General features: G+C 40.8%; 1 protein-coding gene across 1 annotated transcript; it reads right to left on the bottom strand.

Annotated features, from left to right (window-relative positions):
• Positions 1 to 721: 721 nt before the first annotated feature.
• Positions 722 to 12,869, bottom strand: FABP6 (fatty acid binding protein 6). Its single transcript, XM_074960619.1, has 6 exons — positions 12,817 to 12,869; positions 5,543 to 5,611; positions 4,576 to 4,647; positions 3,475 to 3,650; positions 1,559 to 1,648; positions 722 to 843 (listed from the first exon to the last, which is right to left on the bottom strand). Exons 3-6 carry the CDS (start codon positions 4,640 to 4,642, stop codon positions 790 to 792), a joined length of 387 nt encoding a protein of 128 aa, XP_074816720.1. The 5' UTR covers positions 4,643 to 4,647; positions 5,543 to 5,611; positions 12,817 to 12,869; the 3' UTR covers positions 722 to 789.
• Between the last annotated feature and the right edge of the window lie 7,002 nt (positions 12,870 to 19,871).

Raw genomic sequence — 19,871 nt, 5'->3', positions numbered from 1 at the left:
TTGTAAGCAGCAGAAGACCGTTCCAACCATGCACAGCTTTCAGATCTGACTCCTATTTCACCAATTTAAAGTTCAGCATCTTTCAACAAAGGTGTACTTCAGTCTTGGAATCAGAAGAGGTAATGCACATGAGCAAAACTGGACAAGGTGTTCTGTGTAAACCAAGTAGAAAAGGTCTGGGAGGGAATCTAAACATCCTCCAAAAAAAACCCACAAGTAGTGGCTAACCACTTAGATAAAGAGGGGTAAAGATAATGTAATCACAGTAGCAATGCTAGCAGATTATCACTGCCACACATATAACCAAAATACCTTCTTTTGAGACTGAAAGGGTTGATATCGGATGCACAAATGTGGCTTTTCAATGATGTCTTTAGCCAGACACAAAGGTTAAACCCCTTTCCCCTGTTCTTACCATGATAGTTGCTTTGAACAGAGTACTGCCTATCATGCCTAGTCAGAGGCCAAATAAGAAAACTACCAAATGGTTATAGACACCACTCACCTAGGCCACGCACAAAATGAATCCTGAAAGAATTAGACTGCAGCGCAGTCACTATACGTGTATGAGCACTTTGATTTAAATCTCATGTTTTTTGACTAGGGGTGTGTGCCAGAACCCTCAGTTACACAAAGGGTAAAAATATTAACATTGAAGTTGTCTGTCTTTTGAAACAACTGTTCCCTCATTTGTTTGCAATAGAGACACAGAAAGAGATGGAGTTTCTAAAACTGATTTATTGACTGTCTTGATATTAATTTCTCAGTGCACTGGAAGATGAGTTCTTCTTAAGCCACCTTTTTGCTGACTCTTTTGTAGGTTACACCACCAGCTGTAGAGATCTGGAATAAAGAACAAACCAAAAACTCTGAACATGGTAACTAGAACTGCAGAGTTACTTATAGAAAAGACTTGTTAGAGCTTGGAGTATGCCCCTTGCTGGTCAAAGATTTGGTCCATGAAATTAAATTAATATGCTTATTAATTATTAATATTAATCCTGGGATACTCTAGAAATACATTTTACATAGCAACTATCTCACATAAAAACATGTTTAGGGATGTTGTAAGGGATTCCACCCTAGAAAGTTTCACTATTATAGAAGACTTCAGTAAGTGTTATTTCCATTTCAATTCTTGAAGTACATGTACTTTATGTAGTCAGCTAAGCCAGTCAAGGACAGACTGGTCAACCTGAGAGAAGTCGGGTTAAAAAAATCCAAAATATAAATACAAAATTTTGTTTTAACAGTTATCTGGGTTTTATTAGCTATGACACTTAAAAAAATCTAATTCATCATGAAAGCCATTCTAAAAAATGTTTTGCATTCAGATGGAACAATGAAGCACTTGTCCATTTCACATTGGATAATTATGCTACAAAAACTGCAGGGAGAAGGTTTGCTTTAAAATCCTGCCTTTAAAAAAAAAAAAAGTAATGGAAACGTTAATAGTGGTCCCTTAAGTTTTGTAAAGCTAATGTTCCGTGCTGTAATTAACCTGGCAATGTTCCTTTACGTTTCATGGAGTGCCTCTAGAGGATGGTTAGAGACTTACCTCTACTAGTTTTCCTCCAGCAATCTCTGCAGTATGATGGTAGTTAGGGAAATCAGCAACCACTTTCCCATCTTCCATTTTAACAGTTGCCTGTAATGGAAATTTGTTTATCATTGTCTTGATTTCTTGGACTTTATTGTGCATGACTGCTTTTCAACAGCCTCTAAAGAAAATAAGATGTGAGCGAACCCATGTGCTACAGGCACTATTATATATTTTCAGACACTAACAAGACCAGAATCCTAGTATTTTAGCTCCTAAACATAAGTTCTCACAGCTTAAGCTAAAGTAGATCTAGCTAGTAGTAGTAGCAAGTAACATATCTTCTCTTTGGGCCAGTACTGAAGGGAAATAGTATATCCAGAGACAGAAGGGCTGCAGGGTACTCTTTTCATAGCCAGTCCTCATAGTGTTGGTCTCTTACAGATAACTAGTTTTGTTGAAGCTTGTAAGGCAAAAATAACTTAACACCAGTCAGCCATAATTAGAAAAATAGTGGTTTTCAAGGTAAAAAATGAGCTGACTTTAACAGACAACAGGGAAACCCCCTGTCAGGTTTGCATTGTGTTATATTGAAGGAAGCATTTCTCATGTGAGAACCATTTTTTGTCTTAACTGCCCAACTCGAATCTTTGGCAGCCCAAAAGGATCCACATGTTAAAGTGTCTCTGGTATAGAGAAAGGGGAAGGGTAGAATTTGTAACATTAGAACTTTGGATGAAAAGTTCGCAGTATATGAAAGTAACTCTCCTTGTAACGGTATGTATGTTAGGTCTCAAGGGTTTTGTAAAGCCAGAATTGCTTGGCTTTTTGCACAACTCCAGTCAGAATGTAGAGGAAACAATGTTATGATTGAGAAACCAGTCTAGAAACTGGGAAATATGGGTTCAGGTCCCAGTTTGGTGTCACACTTCCCCGTGTGATGGTTGGCTTTCCCATTGTTAAAAATGAATAAATGCTTCTATCTAGGTACGTACTTCATTATTTTTGAGATGCTCAGATATTATGAGTTTATTCTTTCAACACCTCTTTGAGATAGGGAAATATTATCCCCATTTTATAGATGGAGAATAGAGCAAGTGATTTGTTCCTGGTCATTTAGGAAGATTGTGGCAAAGCCAGATATTAAATCTGTCTTCTGAGTCTCTAGGCAGTGCCTGGAAGACCAGGCTATCCTTCTTCATATCTAAGAAATGTGAGGCTTGCTTCATGCCTCTTGCAAATTTTGATGGGAAGTAGAAAGAATCATTATTATATTAGCAGTCTATATAGTAAAATACATTGGAATATATAGGGCCAGGTTGCATGGATTTATAAAGGAGGAAATGAGAGCACCCCTGCATGGGTCAAGGCCCAAGCACAGTGGGAGTCCTGGTGCTCTGTGTGTTACTTTATATAGTCAGCTAAGTCAGTCAAGGACAGACTGGTCAACTTGAGAGAAGTCAGTTTTCCCCACTCTCTACACCAGTCACTGAAGGGAATCTGGCATAGAAGGCAGAAGGTAATGAACTCCCGTTATGGGTGGGGTGTCAGCCAGTGTACCTGCTTGAGGCACAACACCTTCTGGGGCCCTTTTGGGGCTGTCATTCTACCCTTTTTTCCCTGTTTTTTTTTAATGTGATGATTAATGTTCAAGTCCTTACTAAACTCTTTGAACTGGCTGCCCATTGGCCTGAAAATCAAGAGGTTTAGACGTCTCTATGGGCATATTTAGAAATAATTTATGTTCAAAAATATAATGGGTAGATTAAAAACAATACAGGGCATCTCTTCATGTGTGTCAGGACTAGGCACTGACAAAATCCCTCAGATGGGGTACCAGATGCTATAGACCATTGTCCCCTAAATTATGGAATAGACTAGGTAGCTAAATTCCTACTGAAACAACATTAAACCATAGGACTAAATTAATTTACCTTGAACTTTTTACCTCCCATTGTCTCCATGTCTGCTTCCTTGCCAATGGTGAATTTGTTGGTCATGGACTGGCCTGTTGGGTAGATCTGGGTCCAGACGAAGTCATTTCCATTCTGTGCCACTTCTGTGACAATCTTGAAATTCCTTCCCTTTTCAATGATATCACTGGGGATACCTACCCAATGGAAACACACTTTTTAAAATCCAGTATCCCATCAATCATATTTTCTTTTGTATTTAAGCCAAACAATGGCAAGGGGTTTCCTCTATTGAGACATTCATGACTGATACATGGATCCCCACTCTTTTTCATAGTGTCATAGTTCAAAATGCTGGAAGCACACTTTGGAAGCAGTAAGACCTCAACCCTGTAGCTAGATGCAGCTCTTGAGCTGCGAAAGATTGTTGGGAAAGTGTCCATGGTCGGGGGGGGAGGAGGGGGGTTGTAAATTTTTCAGTTATATCTATCCAGTCTATTCATGTGTGTACACACAAAGTTACATGTGCACAAAGTTTTTTCTGTACTTCGTAGGAAAAAAACACTTATTACATTCAATATTTGCATATGCCATTTAAATAGTTGAACGCTTGCATGAATTCGAACATTTACACTCACAGAACCTAGTTACCTCCATGGATTTTACAGGTGCCTGCACCAGCTTTGGCTTTTTAAAAGTTCATACGGAGTTAGTGTACACTCAGGCACCTACTCCTGTAGAGAACAGTCACGAGTTTGTACCAGCATAAGTGGAGCGCAAGGATTGGATATTGGGGTCCCTAATTCATTGTATTTCAGGTACGTTTGGGCCTGATTCTGCTCCCATTAAACTCAGGATTATATTAGTAGGAGCAGGCCTGACCTTTGCTGTAGATGTTATTCGGAAGATGTGATTGAAAGCTGCATGGAAGAAAATGAATCAATGACGGTATAACCCACTTGCCAGCTATGGGCTAGCAGATAAGGTGCTCAGCACTTTCTGATAGGTATCAAACACCCTTAGCACCTGGCAGGAGCAAGCCTCAAATCTTTGCATTGTTTATCTAGTAGTTTATTAAAACTCATTAAGATTCATTGAGAAAAATCTCCAGTATATACTCACCAATACACTTCACGAAGGCGTCATAGTTGTCTTCACTTTCCACTTCATATCTGCCCGTGAAAGCCATGCTACCTTAGAGATGTGGTTAGAGCAGCTGTTGCAATGAAGAAGCTTGGCTGGGTGCAAACAGGCTCAAAGCTCTCACTTTATAAACCTTCCCAAGCTGCTCAACCCCATCCCCTAATCATTCCACCTGTCCGCCACACCCCTCCAACTGAAATAGTGTCTCTGAGTCATTAGCCTGGGTGTTATTGACCCTCATGAACATGCCTGTTTATAATTCTATGATGACTCTTTGTCCTTGGTTTATACGGCTGTAAGGATCAGTTGTTGTTTTTTTTGTTTTTTTTTCAAGTGCAAGTGCTGACCCTTTCTGTTGGAATTTTATTTTAAAAAAGAGAACCGCAAATTAATTTTTTTGAAATAAACTAGTTATTTTGCAGATGATGTATTTGTAAAATGTCCGTTTTTGACTGCTTCTGATTCAGTGTGTGTCCATAAGCAAATCACTTGATTTCTTTGTTATGAATTCCCTCTCTGTAAAAAGGGATGATAATGCAGTATGCCTGTATGAGAGGCTGCAAGATCCTAAGAAGAAAAATGCTTCTTATTGACTCTTAGTAGCATGGATTCTGCCAAGGAGAAAGAATTATAAATGTTTGTTCCCCAAAATCTTGTCCCATTAGAGTGCATGCTGCAATGAGAGATGCCTGCTATCTCAGGGGGCTACCTCTCCCTCATCCCCTAAGCCTTCCTCCTAGAATCCAGTCCTGACTGGCAGCATCCCAGGAGCAGAAGATATAGCCAGCAATGCTGCTGCTCCGCTTTTGAGGCTCTGTCCAGCCAGGGCAAGGTTTGATCCTGGCTGGACAACTGTAATGCCACCTCAAGCATTCAGAAATCATGAGGGAGGTCACCTCAAAGTCATGAGAATGTAATAAGAGCCCAAGGCTTACTTTGTATTTACCTTCTGGTTCCAGAGCTTTTAGGTTGCACTCAAATCATGTTTACCCACTTTGCTCCCCAAGCATGTAGGCTAGATTTAAAAAAAAAAAAAATGTAATTTCATAACTCTAGGAGCTGAAGCTTTAAGAAAAACATCAAATATGAAGTTGGTTTTAAAATTGAAAGAGTTGGCAATATTGCTACAATACAATAATTTGACAACCCATAACCTTCTATTACCCCAAGTAATTCACAAATCCTAATTTGCCAGTGGCAGAAAATATACATTAGAGTCTTTGTAAGGCCTCCTGGATTAGGTCCTATTCCTTAAATATATTTGCTATTTGTATTGTAAGGGCTTGTACCATTTGAGAACAAAATTGTCCTCTTCAGTGCCTGTAAGAGGGGGGTCTCACATTCTGCCTTTGTTCTTCATGAATTACAGACATCAAGTGGAATATAGAACATGCAATAACTATCGACACTGCAGATAATCAAGCTTTTTAGTTGGAAACTTCGATGATCAAACAAGAAACAACCTATTTCCTTCTCTGAAGTCTGACGGAGAGTAATGTTAAGTATCACTCATAACAATGGAAGGTACAAAACTTTCAGATGGAAATGTGACTTTTCAAGTTGAAGTCTCATTTAAAATTGCTTGCTTTGGTGGATGTTCCTACTGGTAAAGTAATTTACTAGAATAGATGCAGAAAGTGAACATGAGCAGTATAAACAGAATTTAAAAAAATCAAACACGTATTTTAGGAATTCTTCCACACGCACTTCTCCTCACTATTCGCTCAGCTTCAAAGTGCACCATGCTGGGAAATGATAGGCTGCAGGAGTGCTTGTCATCACAAAAGATGTCATCTGCTGTCTGAGGGTAATTTTTTTAAAAAAAAATTGTCTCTGTGTGAGAAAGGGAAGAGGTCTATGTACTTCTCCGCTGTGAATTTTCTCCACATTCTGTGGCTAGCATTCAAAACTCACTGACTGGATGCTTCCATGTCATTTGTAAGGCCTGCTCACACAGGGTTCAGGGAAGTAATTGGGAAGTTCTGCTTCAGAGCCAGGGTTCCCCTTGCCCTTCTAGTACAAAATAAATAGGAACAATGCTCTGTGAGATGGGTGTAACTGTTTGCTGCCCCAGTTCAGGGTAATTTTAATTCTGACACTTCAGGTCTGATTTTGAGCCGGCTGAAGTCTTTGGCAAACAAAGTTCCCTTTGTTGTCCATTGCACAGGATCACACCACTGAAGAGGATCTTTTCTTTACTAGCTGGGCCACAACTCTTAGGCCCAGTTCATGTTAAGGAAATTAGCTTTGGTACAACAGAGGCAGAGAGAGAGGTGAAGTGATTGGGCCAAAGTTTCATATAGCAGCCCAGTGGCAGAGGCCAGGATCAAACACAAATCGCTTGAGTCCAGTGCCTAGGGGGTTGCACAAGCATAGGGGCACCAGTACAAATTTATTTGATGTAAACAAGGCCTTAATGTGATGGAAAACGACAATGAGACCATTGGAGGAACTGCTGCTTTCAAATGGATATGTAGGGAATTTGCACTAGCCTCAGTGATGTTCTGAATTATTGTCTAGAGCATCTTAGTTAAAAATCCTCAGTAAAGGCTCGTCTTCTGCTTATATGTCTTGTATGCTCTGTAAATGGAAAAAAATATTTTGAAAATAGTTATGGAGCAGGAGCTGTATCTTTTCCTACCAGGTTTGTCAACTTGCGCCCCAAAAATCCAATTAGTGAGACTGTCCCAGAGTTAGTTTCTACAATGTAATTTAGTGACACAGCTGAGCATTCAGACCTCCATCTTGCATATTCTAGATGGAAGTCTCCCCTGGATGATCCAAGAGTGAGGTAAATGAACTCAAGTCATGAACTTTTTCTGTTTGAACAAAACTTATGAGAGCAATCTCACTAGTGTAGTAATACTGTAAAGGACTTTGGAAGTCAGATCAATTGACAGATAAAAAAAAGCACTGAAGGTCTAGGAAACTGCTGGGAAAGATTACCAATACATGACTTCCTTGAGATACTATTTCTACTTAAACTATATCATTAGCTTTCTTCAACTCTTGGTATGCTATATAAAAATGCTGACATCCACATAACTGCACAGGATTTACTATATTGTATGGCCTTGCATTTCTTCTTTTTTTAAATCTTTATTCATTTTTACAGAGCAACAAAACAAAAGCAGCTGTATTTAAGAATGAAGCATTTAAGAAGAATCTTTTCCCAAATACTAAGTCGTGCCCCTGTTTAGTGCTAGATTAAAAGGGCATAGGACCCTTAATTCAATGATGCTATTGTCAAGCTGTTTAGAGCAGCTCACAAATATGACTACCAGCCTCAGGGCAGACTGTTGCAAATCAGTCTGGTTGTATGTTCTGTAATTAGATTCACCAATCAAGTATCAAGTGTGAACTCCTTAAGCATTATAACATCTTTAACATGGAGTCACAGACAGTCCCTTTGGGTGCTCCAGACTATCTTGGACTACCCAGGCAAGCCTGCCTTTGTGATAGATGGTCTCTTTCACTAAAAATCACATCAATACTCAAGTTGCTCCCAGTCCTGAATGACCAGGTGAATTGCTCCCTAGAGCTCACACAAAAGACAACGCTTGTAGCCAATAATATAATAAACTAACTAAAGATGTATTAACTAGGAAAAAGAAATGAGTAATTTACAAGGTTAAAGCAGGTAAACGTACACAAACTGATGAGGTACAGTCTTAGGTTTCAAAAAGTAAGAGAAGCTGCTGTAATGTACTGTATATGTCCTTTAGGGTAATAACCCAAGCTAAGGAGCGAGGGCTCCCTTGCTTATGCTTAGAAATCTTGTCCTATCCCTGAAGTCCATGCAGCATAGGGATAACAAATGTCATCTTAAAAGGGACTTTTGTTCTCTTCCCCCAGAGCTCAAGCTGATGGGATGAGTGTTTGTGTAGGTCTCTGCTTGATGGGTACAGGAGGAGCAATCAACAAAGTTTTTTGTCCACTGATGTTCCACAATGGCTTGTCGGGTGTCTATGGGCCTTCTTTTGTTGGAGAGGAGATGACATCTCTTGTGGTATACTAGTATTTCATACTTGGTAATGCTTCTCTCCCAAATGTGCGGGTTTACAGTTTTAGAGCAAACACTTAAATGTTACCTAATAACATGGGTTACAGATGTAATAAGTGAGATTAATACACGCAACATCCTAAAAGCATTTCATAAAGTATAAACTAAGCGCATTCTTATAACTAGGGCCCTACCAAATTCACAGCCATGAAAAATGCATCATGGACCGTGAAATCCTGTCTCCCCCCATGAAATCTGGTCTTCTGTGTGCTTTTACCCTGTACTAGACAGGTTTCACAGGATAGACATGCGTTTCTCAAATTGGGGGGGAAGGGGGGTCCTGATCCAAAAGGAAGTTGCAGGGAGGGTTATGGTATTGCCACCCTTACTTCTGTGTGCCTTCAGAGCTGGGCGGCCAGAGAGCGGCGGCTGGTGGTCAGGCACCCAGCTCTGAAGGCAGCACCCTGTCAGCAGCATTGCAGAAGTAAGAGTGACAATATCATACCATGCCACCCTTACTTCTGCGCTGCTGCTCACGGGGCACTGCCTTCAGAGCTGGGTGCCGGGCCAAAAGCCACTGCTCTCCAGATGCCCAGCTCTGAAGGCAGCACACAGGTAAGGGTAACAGTACGGCAAAACCCCTACAATAATCTTGTGACCCCCTCCCCCCCCCCAACTCCTTTTTGGGTCAGGATCCCTACAGTTACAACACCATGAAATTTCAGATTTAAATAGCTGAAATCATGAAATTTAAAATTTTTAAAATCCTGTGACCGTGAAATTGACCAAAATGGACCATGAATTTGGTAGAGCCCTAATTATAACTCTACTTTCTATTTTAACAATGAACACACAGGTGAGCCAGACGGGTTTGCACCTACGCATTTGTCAGTGTTCAGGGAGGTCTAGGCCCTATGAGCTGGCACCTGCTCTGCCAGCATTGCAGCTATGCTCACGCCATTGCTACATTTAGTCATCCATGTTTCCAACCCTTTCGTTTCAGGTAACAATTTTAGATTTTGGCAGCATACAATGCTCTTGATTTCCCGCACCTTCAAGACCACTAGTGGGACTTCAGTGTTGCATAGGCTTTGTTCTGGTATGCCTGTGCAGGAAGGAGTTTCACCGTTGTAGAGATGAACACACCGTTAATGGTAGAGCCCTGCAGTGGGACTGGAACCTGCAGCCATAATGGTGGGAGTGGGATTAAGCAATAGTCCCATGCAATCACTCTACTAAACGTCACAAGAGATGCAGAAATAATCATGATGTCAAAAATATTGATTAAAGTAACATTCTTTCATGTTTTATTGCTTCTGTTGAAACACACATCAGTTACCCTGCATGTAAGTAGCTGTTTATGCAGGAATACAGGCAGTTTTCACTCCCAGTCATCAGAATCTAGGCCTCTGGACAGTCTGATAAAAATGTCCTTGTTTCACATTGTAAGAACTCCATCCAACTACAATTGAATTAAATGCCTATAATTTGCTATTAGACCAATGGAAGGATAAGAGTGACTTCCATGGACAGAGAGTGACATGCTGTATCACCTGTGAGACTGGAGCTAGGCAGAATGTTCTATCAACTTGTTGGCTTGTTGTAAGAGCTGAAGATTGGTCTCCAGCATTTGGCTGTTGTTTTCCATTTGCCCTTGGCTTTAGCTACCTTTCTAACAGGCCCAGGAGGTGTAGTTCAGTGGTTCTCAAACTTCTGTACTGATGACCCCTTTCACATAGCAAGCCTCTGAGTGCAACCCCCCTAATAAATTAAAAACCCTTTTTAATGTATTTAACACCATTATAACTGCTGGAGGCAAAGAAGAGTTTGGGGTGGAGGATGATCGCTCACGACCACCCTGAGAGATCCTGACCCCCACTTTGAGAACCCCTGGTGTAGTTGTTCTTTAGGTAAGTCAGAGGAGAATATAATTCTCATATAAGAGATTGTGTCTGCCATCTGGTGGCCAACTGCCAGAGAAGACTGAACCAATTAGCATAGTCCTGCATTCTGTGAATTCACGCTCCCGGAGTCACATTCATCCCAGGTAGAATACCATTGACTTCAAAGAACTGATGGCAGGAATTAATTTGGCATAGAATGTTTGCATTGGGCAAGGTACAAAAGCTGAATCTCAAAGTGGGATCATCATTGTCCAATGGTAGCAACCCTCCCAGCTGAGTCAAACAGCATCTTCCTCTGGCCAAGATGTTAGGAGCCATGTTAAACTCGTGAGTCTCTCAGAAGGATGTTGCTTTTTGCCTGTCTCACATGTAAGCTAGGTAGAGAATATTTCCAAGGTGACAGTTGTTCCCCTGGTAATCATGATGTCACAACATTGGATGATCACCTCACTAAGTATCAGGTAGAACGATCCCTTGTTTAAAAGTGCAATATTTCAATTGACACACTAATCAAATACCTTGGGGGTCAGCAATGACAGGAAAGGAAATTGAGAAGTATGCAGCAACTTCATGGGGATTTAATCAAATGTTAGGGGTAAAATCCTGAAGTCAATAGCAATTTTACCACTGGCTTAAACTGAGCAAGGATTTCGCCCCAGATTTTTAATGTGAAGCATGAATAATTAGCTTAACCTAAATTATATGTGCAGGTACCTAATCTGTATGTGTGAGCAGGGGCTGGTGACACTCATGCCCAGTTAGCAGTCTGGTTGGTTATGTGGTCATAAATACTGTTATGCATGGACATGTCAGTCTGAAATCCACTCTGTACAGACAGCACCAGGCTTAAGTGGGATTAAGCCCAATGGGGTTTAAAAGGGATTTAAGTGATGGATAGGCCTGGCCCTGTTTCTCTGCACAGGGTAGATTTGATCAATCAATTAGGTGATCTGTTTGTGGATGTGTAATTTATTTCACCTGGAAATCTTGGCCTATGCTTTTTAAAATTTTCATAAGTGTGACATGGGTTGGGCTCTGCAGAAAGACTAGGCATTATGCTTGAGTTTGTCATCGAAAGGAAGCATCTGATTCGAAATTATGTGTGGACAATGCAGGGAGTGGGAATTCAGAAGTAACATTGCTGTGAAAAAACAACAAGGAGACCTTGTGGCACCTTAGAGACTAACAAATTTATTTGGGCATAAGCTTTTGTGGGCTAAAACCCACTTCATCAGATGCATGGAGTGGAAAATACAGTAGAGAGGTATAAGTACACAGCATATGAAAAGATGGGAGTTGCCTTACCAAGTGGGTTTTAGCCCACGAAAGCTTATGCCCAAATAAATTTGTTAGTCTCTAAGGTGCCACAGGGACTCCTTGTTGTTTTTGCTGATACAGACTAACACGGCTACCACTCTGAAACCTGTCACTATTGCTGTGGAAGTCTGCCTAAAGAAATGAAGCAAGCAGTTGGTTTTCACTGTTTCCAACACAGCTCCTATGATATTCAAAACAGCTGAGAATCTAAATTTCATTGGGAACTCAGAAAATTTTCAGCAAGTGAATCAAAGACCTGGCATATCTTCACTTTCAGAATTTACTTGCCACAAAGTCATAAAAATAAGTCTTTACATTCTTATTTTCATGTCGGAGTCACCCTGCCCTTGAATATCTCCCCCTGTTTTTTAAGAGTTTATTAACCTTTCAGATGTGTTTTATAGCCAGCTTAGAGACACTCAGAGACAGAACAAAGATAAAAGAAAAGAAAAGCTGTTCCATTACTAAGTGAAGAAGGACGTGTGATTGGTTTTTTTTGAAGTGCTTTTAGAACTGAAAGGCAATTGAACAAAGGAGGACACATTCAGAATAAAATTGGGATATCTCCAGTGAAAACAAAGTTACTCTTAAATTATTCTTTCAGCATGAAGTCTGATCAGGAAGACTTGTAAATTCTTAATACAACTGTATCTTGCAGTTCAACAACCCTTTCTAGTCAATGGTTAATGATTATTAATTCCTTTGGTATTCAGAGTACTAATTCATAATGAATTCAGAATGAACTCATTTGGTGTTAATGTAATGTGTAATTCCATGGGAGTCCCATTATAATTTTGCCTTATTAAGTATCAATTTAGTGCTAGCTTTTATTATTCTAAACTCATCAGCGGTAGAAAAGTAATTATCGGGATGATGTGGTTAAATTACTAAGAGCTATGGTTTGTGCAAAGTTTGTGCATTTTATCAAAATACTTCAGCCAGTTCTGCAGGATTTTTGTGGGTAAGTTAATAATGACAAGGTCAGCGTCTACTTACCTACCATCCTCTTCCATGATGTGGCTCCCTGAAGGGTGGAATGTATCCAAAGGAAGCTAGGAGGAAATGGGAGGCAATTATAGACTCGGGGCACAGATCTCCTAAGAAACCAAGTCCCTGCTTGCTCCCTGAGGGTTAGAGGGAAATATGCCTCATTCCTTACCATGCTCTGGCTACATCTACACAGTGGCACAGCTCTACTGCTGCAGCTGCACCGCTGTAAGGTCTCCTGTGTAGCCGCTCTACGCTGGCGGGAGAATAGTTAAACCATCCCCATTGAATGGCAGTAGCACTATCCACACTGGCGCTCTTGTCAGTGAAACCTATGTTAGTCAGGGGTGGTTTTTTCACACTAACAACAGTGCTAGTGTAGACAAAGCCTCTTGTACTAAGGGAACCTCCTATTGTTTCTAGCCCTCTCCCTATCAGAGATAGGTTCCATTGAGGGGGACAGTCTGGATCAGAGTGTTTAGATGTGTCTCAAAGTTGCTAAAGATCTTTAAAGCCTTCTCTGGGCTGCAAAGTCACTTTGCAGTGAAGTGTTAATGGAGGCATGTTTAATAGTCTAACTATACCAAAAGAGTAGAAAAAGTCTAATGTTCCCTTGGTAACTGCCAGATATAAACAGGTCTCTGGAATTGATAGGCAGGAGTATTGCTAAGTTGAACTAATAATGTGCCTATTTTTTAGGTCGTCTGATGCAATTTTGTACAAATTTAGGGCCCAGTCCAAGTCCCCTGAAATCAAAGAAATAAATCCTCTCGACGTCTTTGGGAATTGGATTGGCCGTGGGGGCTCAAGTCTGCAATCATTGAACACTCAAAACACTCATTCAAACCAATGGAAGTACTGGGTGTGCATGGAAAGCAGGAATGGGCCCTTAGATTAATTACGTTTCAGTGAGAATTGCAGCACAAGCAGAGTTTCTAGCCCGCACCATTTTTGAGTAATGTAACCAGAAAATGCCCAGTAGGAGTATAAATGTGAGTTACAGGAGCCGCCAAAAATCAAGTTATGTAGATTGCTCTGAAAAATCAAACTCTGAATTTATAACTAATAATTCCTTTCAATCCAAAAGGAATTAGTTTGATAGAATTATAACAACTGAAAAAGGTTGTCTAGATTACAGAAGATAAAATTTAACTTTAACTATAGTGATATCTATTAGCACAAGCAAATAAGGTAGATGCAACTTCTGGATATTTTTATTTTGTTCCACAAACTGTTATACCAGAACATCTGAGGTTCCTAAGGGAAAATAGCCAAAATTCTAAGTCAGATGAAGTTAACATATGAGATTCTTTAAGATAACACATTATGACCCATTCCTCCTGCCATAAATAAGGCAATCTCCTTTCCTCTTTATCTTTGTAGTACACGTGATGTGTTGTAAAGATTTTATTACTTGATCATATCTGTATAATGTTACTTGCTGATACATCAGAATAAATCAGATACAAAGGGGGGTTAATCTTCAGTGTAATCTAGTTTTGCTCAGATACTTCTGATGTGAGGCCTTGGGCTTTTGGCAAGGTTCAGTTATCACCAAAAGAACAAAGACAGTATGACCACAGGAACTGAACAGTCCCTTGGGTTAGCGTGCATTGCACGTCAGCTACTGTTAGGTGCCTCTGCACTCCATAATCCCTAGCCTCAGAGGATTAGTCCACCACCTCTAGACATCTAGCAGATTCATATTCAGTCTTGGTTGCAATGTGCTTAGTCCTGTCTCTCTAATTCCCACTTTTCTTCAGCAATATGCATCTAGAAATTTATCACAATTGGATCAGTAGCCTATGTCTGAGAGAGGCCTAGGACTGGGGTAGTGGGGTAAATTACAGGTCAGGATTGTAATGCATTGGGCCCAAAGCCTGCCCCCGTTACAGTGCATGTACTTCAGTGGCAGCAGAATTGGGGCCTTCCTGGTTGTATGACGCCTCCCTGAAGCCAGCCTCATGAGTTCTGCATTTTCATGGGCATGAAATTCACTCACGCATTTAATTACATTAATGCTAATTCTCTCTACCAGTTGTGGTGCCCTACAGTAGCATTCCAGCAAAGAACATTTCAGTGAAATAACCATGGAAATTTATGCTCTACCTAATATACTGGGCAACACTAATGGTTCACTTTGCATGATAATGTGTTGTGGTAGCTTGAGGCTTTTTTGGAGAAATGCTGTACCCTACAGAGGCACATATACACAGAGCCACTCTTGAACTAACTATATTAACAGGAAGACCAGTATGTAACAGTGTGCTTTAACTTGTTCTAGCTATACGAGTGCCATTAAGGGGAGCTATATTACTCACATGAGAGTCATGCTAATCAGCTTTTTAAAATGTAACAAAAAATGCTACTGGCTGTATAAAAGTCAACAATTGTTTCCAAAGCCCCCAACACTACAGTGTACACTGCAAATTAAGAGGTCTTAAAAATGATAAGGAACAAGTTATGGGTCTTCTACCTTTCTTTATTAGTGTTCAAGTTTATTATTTGCATTACTACCCCCTGGCTACAAGTACACAGAGGGAAATCAATGCTGACTGTGAAATCACCTAGTTTGACTGAAGATTACCAGCCTGGCACCTGATCTTGCCCACAGAAGAGAGTGGGAGCCCAAATGCCAACTTCCTTAAGGCAATGTGTCAGGAATCGGGGCCTACAGCACAGCCAGTCTTGGACATCCTAACGAGCACAGATGTCCAGTAGTAGGCTGTCTGGCTGCACTACCTGTTGGGTTTGAAAAGGGAGCAGACTGGCTCTTACAGCCAGCAGCAGCAGCATTTGCTCAAAGCATTTGCCCATGGCTGTAATAGCACCTGTACCTGCCTGTTCCCAGGTTTGCTCCTGCCCTGAACCTAGCCTTGCCTAGATAACCTGGTCCTGAGCCTTGGCTCCAATTTCTGACTTCAGCTGTGACCCTTGACTCTGCCATCTGGTTTCTGTCTCTGAGCTCCGATTCTTGATTACTGACTCCTGCTCTACCTGTGAGGCATGACCACCCACATCTCCATCACTGACACAGCGTGCTATGGAGGAATGCAGTTTAATGTTGAAGTAGCTCAAAAGGAAGCATTCTGGATCACTTCAACCAACCAAAACGTTTCATTTTCAGGAATATTGCGGTGTTTTCATTCAATACAAAATGAAACACTTTTACATTTCCAAAATGAAATTTCAGACTATCCATTTTGTAGAAAATTTTGAACTTTCAATTTTGTCCCATTGTGGGATGAAAACAAATGTTGAAACTGAAGAATTTTCTGCAGCAAGGAAATTCTGAATTTCATTCAGTTCTACTTCTACGTTGGGATGTGCTCAAATCGTTTGGGATGCATTTTCAATATCTCTACAAATAGGTCACCCAGAGTTACTGGAGCAAGTACACAAAGCTAAGGAAATGCCCTATTCTCCACTCTGTATGTAAGGGGAACTCACACTGATGTAAGGGTCACTCTGAGTTCAGTATGAATGAATGGACATAACGTATTTATATACATAATGCTTTCCAGAGTGCTTTGCCCCAGCACTTCATTATTAAAGGGATCACTCTGTATTTTAAATACAGGTTATGTGATTTACCCAGACCAGAATAACACTCAGAAACCCAGATGCACAGCTGCCTGCTCTAATTGCTTGATAACACTCCTTCCCATAGATATAACAGTCTCTCCAACATATTGCCCTGCATCTGCACTGACTTTTCTACAGTGAAGCATAGTAACCTACACCTATTGCATTTGGAGAGCCTGGTGTTTTATGTGTGCATATAAACTCTGTACAGTATTAACTTCTGTAGAGTGGCAGTTTTTTTTAATATTGCACTTTACTGCATCCCATTAAGGAGGAATATTAAAGTTTTACATCATGTTTGTTAGTCTTCATTTGAAGTAATCTCTCTTTTACAATCAGTTTTATCATATCTAAAAATCTTTGTCTATTTATCCCTTACTTCATTTGATTGCACCATATCTTACTTCTGAACCATATTCTTTACTCTCTCCTGAGCCATGCACTATGCTCACCGCCCACGGCTCATTCAAAGTGGGGGGTCAAACAGACAGCTACCTGCTGGTGGTAATAAGCCATTTGCTAGCTTGAGAAGCCAGGCAAAAAGGGTTCTGCCTTGGAATGACAACAAACCTCAACAACAGACAAGAGAGAACATATTTACAGGTGCATAACTTAGTTATAGACATAATGATAAAATATCAACACAAATTACTCAGAAGGGAAAAGAGTTTGAAAATATGTGATGTAAAAGGTGATCTATTCCTATTTCGTTCTGTAGTAGAGCCAAAGGAAATATTCTTTCCTTCTAAACATTGTCTTAAGCTATGTGTTTATGCATATCATTGCACATGTTATCTCCAATTCCTTTATATTTGCCCCCAGTGTACAAGCTTTAATGGGAGTTTGCATGTGCTTCTGTGGTGAGGAGAATACATACACCACATGTAATTCTTCTTTTTCCTACCTGCTCCAAGCCAGAAGGTAATGCTATCTGCTCATGTTGTTAATCACTGTCAGTATGTCTTGTCCATGGCATACTGCTTCAGAGAGACTTATCCTGCTCTCATTTACTCTGGAGTAAGTCAGGAATAACTCCATTGATGTGAATGAAACAATGCTGGTGCTAAACTGCTCTAAGTGAGAGGTGTTGCCAAGTATTGCAATTTCATTGCAAGTTTTCTGGTAAGTGATGTTTTCTTAAAGCTGCTGCTGGAATCAGGAAACTGCATGAGAATCTCAGCTTTCATTTAAAAAAAAAAAAGATTTTAAGCCATCATGGTTTCAAAGAAAAGCTTGAAAATGTGACCCAAGCACACCCTAATGCTCAGAAAGCAGATAAAAAGCACCCTACGTTTATTCCTTTTTAAAAATCTCCTGACTTTATGCCAATCTCATGAGCCGTGGGTTCTCAGGTTTGGCAATACTGGAGTAGCACTGACATCCTGAGCTCTGTTAAAAATCTGGCCACTTATTTTGCTGCCTAGATGGGTGCTGTGCTTTTTTGAAAATCTGTCCCTTAATCTTCACGGGCTACATTTAGACTGATTCAAGCTGGTTTTAAAATGGGTTGGAGCCCCATATAGACGGGGCTCACATGGCCAGAACTGTCCTTCTAAGTGGTTTACTTAAAGCTTGTGAAGCAGATTTAAAACCAGTTTGGATTTGGGGGGCATTTCTTCAGGGTGGCCAAGGCTTTAGGACTAGCTGCTCTGAAAATCAGACAAGGAATGTGTGTTATAGGCAATAGTGCCATCTAGTGGTAAAATCATAACTCTGCATATTAACAAACAACATTCAAATACCCCACAGCTTTATCGTTGTGCCTGAATTTGCCACTGGTAAGGTGGATGCAGGTTACTTACTTTACCATGTGTACCACAGTGCTGTGGCTCTTGGGGTTTACAGTGTGCCAAAAGAATTCGAAGTCTGTCCTCGCACAATGCTGCAGTTTTGTTAGGTCAAAACAGAAGTTCTGATTTAAATACATTTATTTATAATGTTATGTTGCTCCCTTACCAAAGAGCAATCTGCCTCACACCCATCTCAGAGGTTTCTTCTGAGTGGGACACAAGGCCTCCACACAGATACCTTGCCCTCCCATGGATGCCTAAGGATCTGCCAGGTTTGGAGGGGCCAAACTGGTAACCCTCCTCAATTGGATAACATAGGAGTGATGTTTGGAAGGGCATCCTTGCAGAGCTTTGCTCTATAGAGCCTCTTTCTGGGGTCACATCTCAGGAAGGGGTTCTCGACCTATAACCCAGGGATTATTATCTAATAGTTATTCAAAAGCACCTTTCATTTGAGGGTCTCAAAGCCCTTTACAAAATATGAATTCATGAAGCCTCACAATGTCACACTGCAGAGTTGTAAACTGAGGCACAGGGGAAGTTAAACTAGTTATTTGCACCAAGGACAAATGCACCTCTGGAAGTGTAGGCCCTTGCATTTCCAGCCCTCGTGGTTGTGAAGATAACCTTCCAAAGGGGATCTCGGTGTACACCAATGCCACGTTGTGTGCCTTAGGCTTGGTCTACACTGCAGACTTACGTTGGTATAATTGCTCGGGGGCATGGGGGTGCAGTTATACTGACTGAACTCCTGGTGTCGATAGCACTATGTCAACAAGAAGGCTTCTCCCATCAGTGTAGCTACCGTTGGCATAGGTAGCATCTTCACTGAGCTGCTGCAGCTGTGTATGCGTAGACAAGTCCTTTAGTCTGGAAACATAGAGGCTGTAGGCGGCATGAAAATTCACCCTGACTCCCCGCACTGTTCATCTCTCTGGACTGTTATGATCATGCTGTCTCAAGCCTAATGCTGACACTTTAATTGTCACCATTAAGTATTTTGTTTCTGATCATTTTAGCAGATAGAACAGGGAGAGAGAATGAAGCCTATGGGAGGGGGATTGGGAGGTGCTCCAAGGAGAAGTGGGACAGAGAAAGGAGGATGGGAAAGGAAGGGACACACAGGGCAGAAATAGAGGTGTTCCGAAACAGGAGCATATTTCCCACTGAGTGTTACTGACAAAACACAGAAGCATTAGACAATGACAATAACTCAGACTTTAATTACTCCATTATAGCCCTTTCCTGTCCTTGATTTTTGTGCAAGAGCCCCATTGTCATACATGGGAGTGGTACTCTGCACTGAGGGGTACACAGAGTCCTACCTTAATACCTAGGGTTGGCAACCCTCCAGGATTGTCCTGGAGTTTCCAGGAATTAAAGATTAATCTTTAATTAAAGATTATGTCATGTGATGGACAGGAATTCGTCCAACCAGAATTGGCAACCCTATTTATACCTGAGCCCATGAACCATCATAAAAATTGCCTAATCCACAGAAAGAGTTTGACACCTGCATGGGTAGAAGATACAAGGAGACAATTGTGAGAAATATTATAACCCTGTGTGGTATCTTTGGGGACCATTACATTGAATATATGAGTGGTTTATGTATGATTGTGTCCTACTCCATGGGGGAGGGTTACCACCTCTTCTACAGGAACGAAAACTAGTGTGGGGTTATTACCC

Source organism: Natator depressus, chromosome 8 (genome assembly GCF_965152275.1).
Source record: "Natator depressus isolate rNatDep1 chromosome 8, rNatDep2.hap1, whole genome shotgun sequence".
Taxonomy (NCBI): domain Eukaryota; kingdom Metazoa; phylum Chordata; order Testudines; family Cheloniidae; genus Natator; species Natator depressus.
Note: the sequence above shows the minus strand (reverse complement) of the source record. Positions and strands in the feature narration are given on the sequence as shown.

Coding starts and splice junctions, on each gene's coding strand:
- FABP6 (XM_074960619.1), bottom strand. CDS start 4,642: ATGGCTTTCACGGGCAGATATGAAGTGGAAAGTGAAGACAACTATGAC. Junction 3,651..4,575: donor CGCCTTCGTGAAGTGTATTG/GTGAGTATATAC, acceptor TCCATTGGGTAG/GTATCCCCAGTGATATCATT. Junction 844..1,558: donor CTGGAGGAAAACTAGTAGAG/GTAAGTCTCTAA, acceptor TCTTTATTCCAG/ATCTCTACAGCTGGTGGTGT.